At 44.4% G+C, this 15,710-nt stretch overlaps 1 protein-coding gene across 1 annotated transcript; it reads left to right on the top strand.

Moving 5' to 3' along the window:
- The first annotated feature begins 5,939 nt into the window (after window positions 1–5,939).
- FAM110C (family with sequence similarity 110 member C) lies at window positions 5,940–14,016 on the top strand. Its single transcript, XM_068161358.1, is given in 3 exon segments — window positions 5,940–6,667; window positions 6,669–7,103; window positions 10,337–14,016. Coding segments are annotated over 2 exon segments (1,089 nt in total). The 5' UTR covers window positions 5,940–5,972; the 3' UTR covers window positions 7,063–7,103; window positions 10,337–14,016.
- The last annotated feature ends 1,694 nt before the right edge of the window (window positions 14,017–15,710 follow it).

The following is a 15,710-nucleotide window of genomic DNA, read 5'->3' as shown; positions in this document are numbered from 1 at the left end:
GATGGATCCACCAGTCCTTTAACTCTGGTTGCATGTTGGCTGTCTGTATTGCAGTCTCTGTGGTCCCACTAGCTGAAGACAGTTTCTGGTACTTTAACACACAGAACATAGATGAATCCTCTGTCCTAATCACTTCAAATTATAACTACAACAGCATACATTTATAACCACACACACTCTCAGCACATCATTGTAGTGCAGCAGAAAAATTTACCATCACTTTTCTAAATAACCAGTTTACCATTACTATTACACTTTACCCATCCCCAATGACATCAAGTCCCAGGATCTTTTATACACAGAATGAAATCCTTGGTATTTTCTTGCAATGCAGATTCGATGTCACATGTCTCAAAAGGTGGGTTTGTCTCGCTAGTTCCAGAGCCTTCAGACTGAGGTGTTCCTGAAGTGGTCCTTTTACTCACGAAGCATGTGTCCACCCTTGTTTTGCAGTATGGACAGCTGTATCTGTTGTTAACAAAACCAAGAAAAGATCCTTCCCGGGGGGAAATTAATGACTCTCCTTTCCCAGTTGTTATTAACACTTTACCCCCAGCTTCAATCCCATATACATCAGGAATCCCAAAGGTGGGATCTGAGACCAGAACAAAACAAAAAGCTGCTTTCTGTGCCTCCTCTACTAATAAAGGCCACTGATAAGCAAATTGACCCTCACCTACTTACAGAATCTAATAACTTGGATAAGTATGCTACTGGTTTACGTGACCCTCCCCATTCTTGAGTCAGAACTCCATAGGCCACCCCTCCTTCCACATTAAGAAAGAGTTGGAACGGCATATCCAGGGAAGGGAGGCTCAAAACTGGAGCAGTAGTCAAAGCCTTTTTAATTGTTTCAAATTTCTCTTCATCTTCCCCTGTCCAAACAAAGTTATCATCTCCTACTAATTTTTCATATAAAAACTTGACTAACTGGCTATATCTCTCAATCCATAATCTACAATATCCTAGTAACCCTAATAATCTTCTGACTTGTTTCTTTGTTTTAGGGGCTTGGAGAGATATAATCCCTTCTACTCTTATTTGCTTTTAGATACCCTTAATCCCGAATTTCCCAGGAAATTCAAGAGGTTTATGGTGGTCTTTCTAACTTCAACTGCCCCTTCTCCTGAAATTAATAAATCATCTACATATTGTGTGATTAAAACATCCTTTTCCTGTGGAAATGACAATAACAATTTTTCCAGGTTTTGACCAAACAGATTGGGAGATTCTGTAAAACCTTGGGGCAATCTGGTCCACCTCAATTGTTGCTTTCTCCTGGTGACTGGATCTTCCCATTCAAAGGCAAAGAGATCTCTACTGTTTTCAGCTAATGGGCAGGCCCAGAAGGCATCTTTAAGATCTATTACACTATACCATTTATGATTTGGAGGTATGTGACTCAACAATGTGTAAGGATTAGAAACTACAGGAAACCGAGTCACAGTTCTCTTATTGACCTCCCGTAGGTCTTGCACCAACCTGTAAGTTCCATCCTCTTTCTTTACTGGTAGTATGGGGGTGTTATGCGGGGACATACAAGGTTCCAAGGTCCCCTCTTTCAGGAGGCGGTCTATAACTGGCTTTAATCCCTCTCTCCCTTCTTTAGATATGGGATACTGTTTTACTCTGATAGGACGTTCTGGTTGCTCTATAGTTACTTGTATAAGCCACCCCTCCTTCCACATTAAGCTCCCTGTATTTTCTTCACTGGCCCAGACTTCTGGGTTAATCCCTGCCTCATCCTCAGTGTTTAATTGTAATATTCTGACCCTCATCTGCCCCTCTTCTGGAACTACCCCTATGCCCAATTGAACTTGTAAGTCTCTCCCTAGTAAATTACATCCTGCGCTTGGCACTACCAAAATATCTCCTACCCCAATTCTAGCCTCAGTTTCTAATTTAACATCCTTAACTACAGGGACTTTAAACCCTTCCCCCTTTGCCCCTAAAACCTTTACAGTATTTTTACTAAAAATTCTAAAATTTCTTCCTGGGGTCCTACTTTTAATTTTATCAAGGGCTCCTGTTGGTATTTTTGCCCCAGGTAAAAGAGCCCCTGACACCCCTATTGCTGATCTTCCTCAAAAACTTTAAGATCTCTCTTCCTCATTTGACAATCTCGTTTAAAATGTCCAATTTTCCCACAATAATAACATTCAGTACCCTTACTTCCAGTTTGAGCATTCCCCAGGTCCCAGTGAGGCCTGGGGGTTTTATCCCTCATAGGTCGAGGAGGTGGAGGGTGGGAGAATTGTGTTTTCTTTTCAGGTTTCCCCACCTGACCTGCTTCCCTCATGCTGGCTACCATAATTTTGGCCTTAGCTTTTGCTTTTTCCTCATCTCTACGCACACGCACCTTCTGCGCTTCCCTCAATAATTCTTGAAGTCCTCTATCTTGCCAATCTTCTATTTTTTCCAATTTTTTTCTAATATCTGGCCAGGAATGAATGACAAAATTTACCTTTAACAATATCTGGCCATCCTGACTGCTGGGATCTATTCTTGAATATTGCTGTATATTTTTCTGTAACCTCTCAAGCCAATCAGTAGGGGTTTCCTGCCTTCCCTGTTGACTATCAAATGCTTTTTTTGTATTTTGCTCCCTGGGTATTGCTTCCTTTATGCCTCTAATAACCAAGGTTCGATATTCATTCATGTTTTGTCTGCCCCTATCATCATTATGGTTCCAATTAGGAGAAGCTAGGGGCATCTTTTGATCACCTGGAGGCCCCTGCTGATTTTCCCTTTCCCAAATTCTCATTCCAGCTGTTCTAATCATCTGTCTCTCCTCTGAAGTAAAAAGGATTCCCATGATTGATTGCATTTCTTCCCACGTGTAAATATTTGGCCCCAAAAATTGATCAAATTGTTCTGCTACTCCAATTGGGTCTTCCAGGAGACCTTTTAATTCCTTCTTAAAGTTTCTCACCTCAGTAGAAGTGAGAGGGGCATTTACATATCCAATTCCCCCATTCGCTCCCCCCAGGGGCACCTCTCTCAAAGGATATAAGGGCACTCCTTCATGTGGATTGTCTGAGTCAGTAGACTCTTCCTCTAAAACCATGACATTTGCCTGTCTTCTAGTTTGCCTACCTCCTCTCCTTTGGCGGGTGGATTTGCTAGTGTGTCCCTCTGCAGGGGGGACAGGGGCTGTTGCTGCCGAGGGGAGGGAGGCTGCCGAGGGGAGGGGGGCTGTAGGGAGGATGGGGGCTGCAGGGAGGACGGGAGCTGCTGGTACTGCAGGGTTATAAGGTGGGGGTAAGTGATTCAGTGGTTCCCACTTTTCAGGTTCTGGCTCTTCCTCTTCCTCCACCTTAAAAACCGTTACTGCTGCTGCTGACCAGACGCTGCCTTTCCAGCAAGCGGCATATTCACTCTCCTCCTGATTAAAAGGCTCCTTACTGTTAACATAAAGGTTGAGAGCCTGACAGACCCATCCTTCCGAGGACCCATATTGGGGCCAAAATAAATTGTCTGATCTGATCTTCTCTCTAGCCCATTTCTCCATACAATAATATATCATTGTTCCCTGATCCTTATCCCGCGTATTAGGATTCTCTTCCCAATACGCTAATTGTAACCCCAGAGGGCTGTCCGGGGGTATATCCCTGGGTACCCTTTCGCTCCCATTTTTCCCGGGGCTGGTCTGTTTACCCGACCCCTGCCCCATTTCCCGAGGTCCACGCTTTCTGTCCCCAATCGCTTCGTCCCTTCACTGGCCAAGTCCCTCGCGAGAGCTTGGAAACACAGTTAGAAGGACTCCACACTCACTTCGTGAGACTGGACTGTCCAGCTCACATCTCATGCACACACTCTCACTGACCTCAATACCTGCCCAACCGGACAATACTTACAGCCCTTTTCTTGCCCGGGTCTTTGTGCACTAGAATTACAGGCAGTCGTGACAGTTGGGAGCTCCTTCCCTTGCCTTTATCTTACAACTTTTGGCTGAATCTACCCGTGTTCTGAGAGGCTTCCAGGATCCTTCCTCTGGGCCACCGAAATCGGCGGGGGCGCCCCCCCTTCCGAAGGGTCCGTGAAGTCGTCACAGGCAGGGTAATCACGTCGGGGTCACCAAATTGTGAGAAATGAACTCACTGCTGAAAATTTATAACCAGTTTATTATAAAATAAAGGCAACACAGTGCTGGGCGCATAGCGAGTTTGCTAGAGGCGCACCTCAACAACACGAGTTGAACTGATATAGACGGCAAACATACATATAATATATTAAAACGTACATATTCATATATTCCCCAGCACGCTCCCACCCCTCTCCATCAGGACAGACAAAACCTGCACTTTTGACCTGGCCAGTCTTTAGACCTGTTGGCACCTCCCCTTTCTCTCCCAATACCCCACACAATACAGACCATCAGCCCAACAATCCAGCCCAACGATCCAGGCCAACGATTGAGCCCCATGGTCCCCAGTAATTCCCCTTGCGAAAGCCAAATATTATAACCAGTTTCTCACATATTGAAGGTCTGTTGCCTTAGGGAATTCTAGCATCCCCCCCCCCCCCCCCCCCCCCCCCCCCCCCCCCCGTTGTGGGCAATCGCCGGCTTCATTGCCGAGGTTGCTTTCCTTTACAATTTGAAGTGCTGTTTGTTGTTTCTAGGTTTTTGTATATATTGTTTAAATTGTTACTTGTTCCTGCTGGTGAGGTATCTGTTCCACAACCGAACCCCTCGAATCTGTAAATAGGTTTTGATTAGTGTGTTTTTTGCAGGATTTTTTTTTTTGTGATTCATAAAATTATTAATTTTTTTTATTAATTGCTCTGCTTATTGAAAATTACATAGAATTACATAGAATAAACCAGGTTGGAAGAGACCTTCAAGATCATCGCGTCCAACCCATCAACCAATCCAACCCACCTAAACAACTAACCCTATAATATAATATATCCTTTTTATAATATAATATATCCTTTTTATAGACCACAACAGAGGTATGGGTCAATCACCACAAAATCGTTCTGATATTACAATACCACTGAAGTAACAGACATTAAAACAAACATACCAATAAAACAAAACAAAAATAAAAAAACAACTAAAAAAACCACACAACCCCTCCCACACACACGCCACACACCACCTCCCTCCCCCCAATCCCCTCAAAACTAGAGGTGAAAAACCTTCCAGTTATTAATTAGCTTTGGGGGTTATATAAAGAGCAAAGTTATAGATAACTCAGTTATTAGTGACCACAGGGAAGGTGCATCTCACATGAGATAACACGAGCAGAATTTGGATGCTCAGACTGTCCAAGTTTGACCATCCCTGGAGGTGTTCATAAAATGTATAGGCATGGCACTTTGGGACATGGTTTCACATGGCATGGTGGTGTTGGGTTGACAGGTGGACTGGATGATCTTAAGAGGTTTTTCCAACTTTAATGATCCTGTGGTTTCATATTGGCCTCCCAGGGAAAGGTGCTCTGGAATCTGCAGGATCAGGCTCTGAACCAGAAGGATCTTGTCCACAGGAGCTGTCCGGGCAGAAGCCTCTTCTGAGTGGAAGCGATTCGAGGAGTACTTCGGAGGCCGGCGCTGCCCATGCCCGAACAACCCCTTCACCGTCCACTCTAGGAGCCTCCCTGCTGGCAGCAGCAGCAGCAGCGGCTGCCCCGCCGAGGTTCCGGGGCGCGGGCGGGAAGCGGGATTGGCTGTGCCCGGCTGGTGGGGCGGGCGGGGCGGCGGCGGCGGAGCTGGAGGCGGACGCGGCCGGTAGGGACGCGGCCGGGCGGCAGGGACGGGGTGGCGCGGGTGTAGCTTTGCCCTCGGAGGGGTTCAGCTGCCGTCTCCAACAACTAGGCTTCCTTTTGCTTTTCTTTTTACCTTTTTTTGGGGCAAATTTATTTACTGCCCCCCCCCTTCTTCTTTTTTTTTTTTCCCCTTCTTTTTTTTTTTTCGTTACTTTCTCTCAGGGGATTGGGCGTAGGATCCCTGTCGTTGAAACTGCTATGCCAACTGAACTCTCCCGGGGCATGAGGATGCACGCCATCTCTGACCTCCACTCCTCCTTCACCCTGCGACTCCTCAACAAGGGTCCCGAGTACCTCCGCAGGCAGATGGAGGCAGGCAGCCCGGGCAGGAGAAGTGCCGTGGAGAGGTTGGCAGCTGATAAGGCCAAGTACGTCAAAAGTCAGCAGGTAATCGGCACCAATCAGGAGCCTGTTATCATGCTTAGCTCTGCCTCGGAGAGCAGCAGCGAGACCTGCTCTGTAGACAGCAAAAAAAGCAGCCGGGACTTTGGGAGAGGGAAGAGCGCGAAGCCCCTGGAGCTGGCGGTGTACTCCTGCCGGGCTCCCCTGCAGCACGGCCCGCCCATAGCCAGGCGCAGCACCCCTAGGAGGCAGATGCGGCCGGATTCCCTAGTGATTTATCGCAAGAAATGCGAGTTTGGGAGAGGCCAAACCCAGGACAGCTCACGAGGGAACATGGTGAGGAGGATCTTCCACGGGTCCATAAAGGAGAAACAGCTGACTTCCCCTGAGATGCCCAGAGTTATGGAGGACTCCACAGCTGCTGAGAGCAAAGAGCTTCCCTCATCAAAAGACTGTGACCATGAGCCAAGCAACCATGAAGTGGAGCAAGCTGTCACTGTGAGCACCAAAGCCCTAGAGGTATGTACAAAAGAACATGAGAGACCCTTGAAACAATATAACTCCTGAGGAGGTCAAGGAGGTGAAGACGAGAGGTCTCCATCGCTCTCAGTCAGACATCAGCTCTCGCTACTCTAAGTCCTTCTCCGAGTTTGATACATTTTTCAAGTACTGTGGCCTGGAGCAGGAGGTCATCGAGGATCTTGGGAGAGAGAACTTCTCTGTCGTATCTGACAATGTCTCCTTCAAGTTCCGCAGCATTAGTGTGGCAACATCCGAGAGCGACTTCACAAGGCACAGGGGAGATGAGGGGCTGCTGGAGGATGAACTGACAGAACAGGTCCCAAGCAGCACCTCTGTGATCGAGCGCAACGCTCGGATAATCAAATGGTTGTACACGTGTAAGAAAGCCAAGGAGACCAGCAAGGTGATCCAGGAACTGGCATGAATGGCTTCTTTCAGCTTGAGTTGCAGCCTGGTGAACTCAAGGTGTGTGCAAAACCTCGTCCTGTTGGTTTCATCTATTTCTCTTTCCTCTTTAGCAAGAAGTTATCTCCTCTTAGTTTATTTTAGGCTTTTCATGAAAGGCTGAAGGGAAATGTATGTTATATACTACATGTTCCAGTATGGCCTTTTTGCAAAGCAGAAATCCATGTCATTATAAAAAACAAAATACAAACAAACAAATGCATGCAGCATGTCAGATTTAGATCAGGACACCCCACCCCCCATGAAATAAAAGAGTTAGTATCTATGAGACATACCCTTTGCAGATTCCTGCTTCATAAATAGCTTGTTTTCTCTAATTTCTGCTATATAAATGCTAGTAAAAAGCTTATAAAAGTGTACAACCCCTAATTACAGTTGCTTAGATAACAGACTGAACTGAAACTACTAGTAATTAGGAGTACACTGTATTTATACTGTATGGCTACAGGTTTCCTTTTCTTACTCTCCCTCACTCTCTCATTCCTCCCCCATACACAGGCACCCCCAAGTATCAGGAAAGCAAAGCTGAAGTCAGTGCTCCTCCTAGCAATTTTATTTTCCCCATGTCTTTCTGTTTGGATTATAAAAGTTTGCTCCAGGGGATCCTCTAGCATGTTGCAGGCTTTAAGTTTTCTGTCCCATTAGACTGTGGTGCTGCAGTGGGTTTTGCTGTGTGGTTTGGCACCAGCAGCTGGAAATGGATTGTGTGGTTCACCTTGGTTAAAGGGGTGCTTCACTGCTTTAAACTAGTTATTTTACATGTGTGCCACACATTAATGGTTATTAAATTTGCCACACACATGTGACATCTAAGCTTAGAAATCAAGTGCTTCACAGGCAGAAGCAGAGCAGATTTATCCTTGGTTAAACCTGATACCCTGGTCTTCATAAAAGCCAGGTCTGTACCTGGTCTCCTGAGAGCCTTGGTATTGGTGACACAGGAGATAAGTTTTTTCTCCTTCCAGTGCCTGCAGCCCTTAGGATAAGTGCTGTAGCCTGCAGTATGGTATTTAAAAATTGCTTGAGTAGGTCTTGGTATGAAGGGTTACATGTATGTTTTCTGACAGTTTGTAATTGGTGCATGGGAAGAACATCATTTAATGTAGATACAGCTGTTGATAGAGCCTGTGGGCCTTAGGAATATGGAGAAATGTGTTTGAGCCTCTTCCTACATGGATGGGGGGGCTATTGCTCTCGATTATTTTGATCTATATAATCAAAAAATCCATTTACTTACTGGAAATTTGTTTTAATTATGTGAAATTTGGATCACTTTTAAAATATTAATGTTTCTCTAAAGCCTATTATTTTCTTCCTGCAAGTTGAGGGCGGAGGAAAAGAGAGAGACATTTTCACACAAACAGTTCAAGCCCCTGTAGATAAGAATGGCCGTTAGATATCTGGCTGACATCTTAAATAAGTGTTGTTCTGTGACAGATCCTTTCCCAAATTACCTTAGAGAGAAGAAAAGGCTCTCCTGAGCTAATAATTTCTCCTTGCCCATCCTTCAGTGATAAAAGGCCAGGGAGATAACACAAAGCCAAATAGGGCTGGTGGCCATTTGTGAAGCTCATTGTATCTGCCAGCCTTCCTAAACACACAGGATGAAAGTTGGATTTCACCACAAGCATGAGCCACGTAAGAGAAACAACCACATTTCTGTGACAGAAAGAATAAATGCCTGTTTGTGCCTGAATGCCCTTGCCAGGGGTAGAGTCCAGGGCCAGAAAAACAGTTATCACCACAAAGGTGACACCTCAGGATGGAGCCGTTGGCCATTTCCCATACATTTGCAAATTGTGTCCAGCACTACAGCTGAAACAGGAGATGCTGGTGACTACCCCAGGGAACTTGCAATCTGCAGAGGAGGTTCCTTTACCAGGGCAAAGGCAGAAGAGAGGCAAACTGGCTCACACTGCTGTGGTCAGTGGTTTTTGTATTTTCACATCTAAGACAAGATGACAGTTATAGCACATAGCCTAACAAGGTGCTGGAAAGACCTCCATAAAGTGAACAGCAAGTTTATTCCAGTCTATGGTCATTCTGCAATAATTTTAATACCTAGAACACGAGAGTGCTTTACACTGGTAGCAGTTTTCCTTAGCAAACTTTGCAGCTTGGGAGAAACTGATCCACAGGGTCCATGTTATAAAACTAATTTTAAGTACACTAGAGCTGAGTCTCAGCTGACAGACCTCAGCAGTGGGGCTGTTATTGCTTCTGGGGTAATTTCTGAGAACTGAGATTGTTCCTACCATTTAGGCCACAGAACCAAGAAAGGTCAGCTAAAAGTACCTGTAGACAGCACCCAAAATAAAGGACTTGAGTCATCAAGAGCTACCATAAGTTAAATATTACATTTACTGGGCAGAATTTAAGCTGAGAGTTGTCATCACCATGTGATTGCATGATAAGTCCTATTCTGATCTTTTCTTTCAGCCCTACACTTCCTCTGACAGTGCAGCATCAAGTTAGAAATCTGCATGTTTCTGCTATATCCACATACTTGGCTCTGCTTACTGGTTATTAATGGGTAGAGAACTCCTCTGCTACATGGGGGAGCACTGTGTTCTCCCTGGTGCTCCCAGGCACATTCTTGAAGGTTCCTTGTTTTGTAGAAAGGCTTGAAAATTGTTGCACCTTCTTAGGAAAAATTGGCAGAAACCCGTTTTCTAAACTCCAGCATTCATTACATGTAAAACCTCTTTCAAGAACTGCGGGGTTTTTATGGGCCAGTGATCATCCCATGCATATTTTATGTTCTCTATTTAGTTTTTCATGAGCTCTCCAAGACCTGATGGGACTCCATGTAAATAAAACAGTTATTTGAAGGATCAGGTTCCCTAACAGGTTTCATCAGACAATTGCAGAGTCTGAGCATGGGTGGTGAGCTTCAGAAAACCAAGATACTCAGTGAGGTGGGCACTCCTCAGTAGGATATTGCCTGGATTCACCTCTGTAGTTAAGCTGCTCAGCTCCTCTCACAGTCAGTTCTTGACTCTTAAGAAGGGGATTCACTGTTTGCTTCTCCCTGGGTTGCATTGAGGCTATTCAGCCTTGACTTTCAGCAACATTCTTAAATGTGTGTTCATTGTTCAAGTGGAAATCTCCTGAAAGGGGAATTTACTATGTTGGCAACAGCCATAAACAGCTGAATGAAAGCTTTAGAGTATTACCTTACATTTGTCTGATGTGATAAATAATAAATGACACTTTTTCTCCTCTTTCTTTAGAATCCATGACTTGGAAGTTGACCAAAACAAGACTCAGGAAGAAACTCTGGATTATCATGGATGGCAGCTGCCATCCATGATAATATCTAGCATCAGCTCATTGCCCCAGAATGCCATGCTGGGCTGGGACAGAAGTCTGTGTTCTGCATTCATTTCTTTCAAGCAATGAATTGTCAACAGGGATTGGAGGAGAAAGTGGGAATGAAGTGGCAATGACCTCTGGGTGAGGTATTCCCTTGTAGGCAGACAGACTGCACCTGGCTGTTCAAAGGCTCTCTTTTACCAGGGCTCTTTGACCAGGGCTCATCCTTGCATCATTAGATATTATTTGTTTGGCTGGTGAAGACTAGCTGTGGCAGCTTTATCTGGGATACTTGGCAAACATGTTGTAAGCTAAATCCCTGCCAAGCCCCTCTTGAGAGTACTGATCTCAAATTTGAGTACCTTGTCTCTGTCTAGTTTGCTCTGTCAGTTGCTTGCTCAGCCAGTGAGAAGGAATGGCCTTTAAAACCTTGCCCAAAATATTTTCAGTAGCATGGTTCCAAGAAACAAGAAAAATGAGGAAGAGTTTTACAGAATGGAGCAATTCACATGTACATAGGCTACTCCACTTAGAGTATTACTCTGACATTGCAAACATTGCAAGGTTTAGCAGCTTGTGCTTTAACGCCTTCAATTTTATGCATTGTGAGTGAGCAGTGGGGTTTACAGAATCATGTTAGGAAGCTGTATCCGGGCTGTGTAAGGCCACACTTCCTGTAGTGTGGGTCTGGAATATGGATGTGCAGGATGGCATCCCTGTGCTGCAAGGTAAAGGAGGCATGTTGGGGCATGTTCATACCATGTAAATGTCCTGATGGGGTGAGACACCCTGCGTAGACAGCACCATACTCATTATCATCGGTGAAATGCTTCATTTGGACCTGCTGAGCTAAATGTGTTTTAAAAGCTGATAAAAAATACTTTGGCTCATTAGTGTAGTGACTGAGGCTTTTACAATAACTCACAGAATTTTCTGGCTGTGCCCCAAACACCCCAGTCTGCCAATGCTCTCTAGAAAATGTCTTGTACCAAAGCATTTCGTTGTGAACATTGTAAACCACCCGAAAATGCAAAAAGCCCTCCAAAACAATAGAAGCCAAAGCCAATTCCCCTTTCAGTCACACCAACACTTATCTGTGAGAGCTGTCGTACCTGCTGTAATAGTGGCTCCACCTGAGGGTCCTGCAGAGGTTAAAACTTTACTTTGTGTTACTATGGATGTAGTGTCCTGTTGTCTATCTTATCTGGCTACCAGACCTGCAATGTGAGGAGTCCAGAAACACCAGCTTTCATTCTCCACATTCCTCCTGCCTACACCATGGCAGCTAATTCCACTGCCTTTCCTGGTCCAAAACAGCTGCTGGCACAGCTGGGTGGATGCCAAGCTCAAGTGACCAGTTGAGCTGCAGTTCTCAAGTGTTTGCTGCTCCCAGCAAATATATCTGGAGAAGTGGAAAGGGCAAGGGTGAGAACCAGGGATTCAACAAAACATTGGTGATAGGAGAAGCCCATTTTACCTGTTTTAACCTATGGTGTTGTGCACTGGAAGAGTTGCTCTTGAAGTGCTCCTCAGGCAGTTTAGCTGACATCAGCTAAAGTCACAGCAAGATCATCCAGATTGCATTTCCATATGTGGCTGTCAGTCCCTGAATGGTTAGTTCTCAATTACAACAGTTTGGGAATGCAGGACATTTGTCTTCATTTTCTAGTGCTGTGTACTAAGATCTACATGTCTGAAGTTGTCAAGACAGATAACAATTCCAGATAAAATAACTGTTGAACCCACTTTCCACTTGAGAGAAAATTAAATCATTTTCATAAGCGAGCTTCTGCAAGCTTTAGGGGAAGATAATAGATGGGGATGTTTGTTATATGATGCTATTTCCACATTTATTTGTTACATTATTATTATTAAAAGATGATCCTCAGAAAACTCCAACTCAAAATGCTGCTAATATGACAAGATTTATAAGGTGCAGCTTTTTAAGGGACACAGTCTAGGTGCATTAGTCTGGAACGCAAACTGATGTATCTGTATTTTTCATGCTCACTTTTCAGGGTGCACCTAAATAGTTATATACATTTCTCAGAGCTAAGAACTGCTTTCCTTTGAAAAATATGGGTGATTGTAGACAGATCAGAGTGCAGGAAAAATCTTCTGCATTACAAATTTGTGCCCCACTGCAGAAGATAATTGTTTTGTTCTCAAGGAGATTATTAGGTTCATTTTCAAACTTCTGTTTGGTTTTGCTCTTTTAGTTGAGCAGTTCTTGAAAATTAAGATCAAAGATGCATTTCTCAGGAGTTTTCACTGTTAGGAAGGAATGTGTTTAATGTGCTTGAATGTACTGAGCACCAACCTTTCTCAAAGTCAATGAAGATTTTATGGCAGAGGTTAGTGAATTTAAAACTGGCCCCATTCTGAATCTTTTTTTAATCCTTCTATTTGTCTCTATGGACAGTTCAGTGTGGTTGTGGTGACTTCCCACACTGATATGTGGCAAAATTTCCATGGCTTTGTTCAAACTCTGATACAGGGGAACACCAAGCTCTCCCAGGTATCATTTACTTTGGAGACTATGTGGACTTACTGAAATTTTTCCCAAAGTCTTTCCCTGATAAGCTATAGATTCCCTTTATTAAATAATAGCTTCTGAGTAAGCTAATATCCTACCTTCCCCAGCATGCCAGAAAAACAGTAGATGAGAATCCTTTCTCTGTACATTTTGGGAATGGGTAATTCATTGCTTTTTCCAAAGCCTGGGAGTTCTGGACTTCACTCACCTCCTGTTACTGTTACATGTAAAGGCTTTTCCTTCCTTGTGCTGGGCCTTTCAGTCCTATGCCTCAAAATGAGAAAAACTTGCTAATATTAATCACTACCTATTTTTTCCCCAAAAAAAATCTCGAGATTATTTTTTACCATTTGGTTATGAAAGACTTGCTTTGGATGGGGTAGGATTTTCAGCTTTAGTGATTAACTGAGGTAAAATGGGACATTTAGGTATGAGCAAAACTTTTAGCAATGGAGTTTTCAGTCTTTTGGGAGACCTAAAACTGGGGCTGAGGGCAAAGTCATAAATTGAATTATTTAGTTTGACCAGAGCTATGTAAACTTAAAGAGTCAAATGGGGTACAAGTGTGCAGTGCTAACTGCTGTTTACACCCACATGTGGCAAGGTGCTCCAGTGCTGTGACAAGGGGCAATGTCCACAGCTGTAGTGTAACAGACTTAAAGTACAAAGTCTCGTTTTTATGTCCTGGATGCAAGTATTTGCAATAAAGGCCCCAAATAGAGACTGTAATCTTTGCAATATATTGTAAATATTGATGTACAGAAATCTATAAGTAAGAAATACAGATAGTTCTATAATATGTATATTACATTCCTAAGGAATAGAAGCCCTTGTGTTTTGTGAAATTGAGAGTCACAGTCAGGATTACATCCATGGGGAATTAAGTAGAAACTTTCTCCTGGTAGCAGGTTATTCTGTCATTGCCTTCTGTGAAGTTTTTTGCATCAGCTTTTGAATCCTTTGAAATGGAGTACTGGTCAGATTTGTTATGGATGTTTCTACATTGTTGTGTTTATATTCCTACCAAAGAATGCGCAGTACTATTGAATGCATACAAATAAAACCACCACTCTGAAAGTTAATGTTTTTTTTCAGCTTATTTCTGAAGGGTAGTATTTTTTTTCCTAGACTTCAATATTATCTTTGTTTTTACTTACTGTCAAAAGCTCTAGTGTGCTCCAGGCAATACCACATTCATCACAGCCAGCATACAGAGTGGCTGGCAGGGAGTTTGAATTTCTGCTTGGAAAAAGCATTATCTCCAGAATCTTAGTAACAAGCTGTTCTTGAGTGGATTTTATGGGGAGGATTCAATATTTGATGCTCATTCCCTGTGCTTATATTTTGAAAAGAAAGCAGCAGAAGTACTGATTGCATACAGTGAGCTTTTACCAGAGACTAATGCCCTCCAGTTTTTATGATCAGTATGGTCAAACCTGCTCAGACACAAGTGTTTTACTGCCCAGCATTTGAATGCAACTGGAGGCAGAGCCAGCTGATGCAGCTTAGACTCTTCCACAGAAACCCAAGAGCAACTTTATCATCACTGACATGCACCTTTCCCCACACAAATTCTGACTGACCCATGTTGGTGCAAGACACAAAGAACTTCTGGACAGGGGTGACAATTTCTGCATCCCTTTGTGCAAGCCTTTGCTAGTATTGCTGTCTTTGAGAGGAAGGAGATATCACAGCCCTTGAATAACCTTGGGCTACAGCCCGGATGAGCATTTAAGAACATACTGTTTCAGCGGTAAGCTCGCTTGGGAACACACCGAGACCAGGAGCCTTGGAAAAGCACTAACTGCTCCCTTTTCAACCTGCGGGACTCGCGTGGAATCTCGGCACTCGGCTAGGATCGGCTCTTGCCATTTCTACACGTGCTCGGGATCGCTTGGGCTCCCTGCATCACCATGGCACTTTAAAAAGCCAGTGGCAGCTTGCAGCAGCTTCCGTTTCAGCCCAGCTTCTCAGCCAGACACGCGCGCCGCCACACTTTTTCTAAAAATTTCTCCAGTAGGTCCCGTGGGCAGGGCTAGGCATGGTGGTAACTTGCCGCAATAACTCCTTTAAAAAATCAATATCGACTCAGACTGAGGGGGAATATAAGCAGGTAGGAAGGTGTCATAAGCAAGAGGTAGGTGTCCAGGCATCTGGCTGCAGACGGTGCTGGAGCCTGGCACTTGAGGTGCAGGGTGGTGGAGACAACTCCTGCATAACATATGAGCACATCAACTATCTGCTCAGCCTGGTGGCCGGACTGAAGGACGAGGTTGCTAGACTTAGAGATGTAAGCAATTGTAGAAGGGTGACGAACCTGAGTAACCAGGCTCTGCAGGCCCCCCCAGCAGAGGCTGGTTATCCAAAAAACAGAGGGGAATGGACGCAGGTTCCTCTCAAAAGACGAAAGGTTAAACCTCCTTGCCTCCCCTCACCTTCCCCACTGCCCTTGGAAAACAAGTACAGGGCATTGGAGATCGAGGGTGAGGTGATTCTGATGCCGGAGGACACACCATCTGGGGTTTTCCCTGAGGCAAAACAGCCTATGGCAAAACAGCCTACGGCAAATCAGCCTAAGGTTAAACAGACTAAGGTTAAACAGCCTTCCCCTGGCATCAGGACTTGCTCCCTTATAAAAAAGAGGTGGGTAATTGTTATTGTCGATTCCCTCCTGAGGGGAACAGAGGGCCCCATATGTCGGCCAGACCCTACTCACAGGGAGGTTTGTTGCCTCCCGGGAGCTAGGGTTGGAGATG

The sequence above is a fragment of the Melanerpes formicivorus genome, unplaced genomic scaffold, assembly GCF_026170545.1.
Source record: "Melanerpes formicivorus ecotype bairdi unplaced genomic scaffold, bMelFor1.0.p_v2 SCAF_57, whole genome shotgun sequence".
NCBI classification, from domain to species: Eukaryota; Metazoa; Chordata; class Aves; order Piciformes; family Picidae; genus Melanerpes; species Melanerpes formicivorus.
This window is presented reverse-complemented; position numbering and strand designations above follow the sequence as displayed.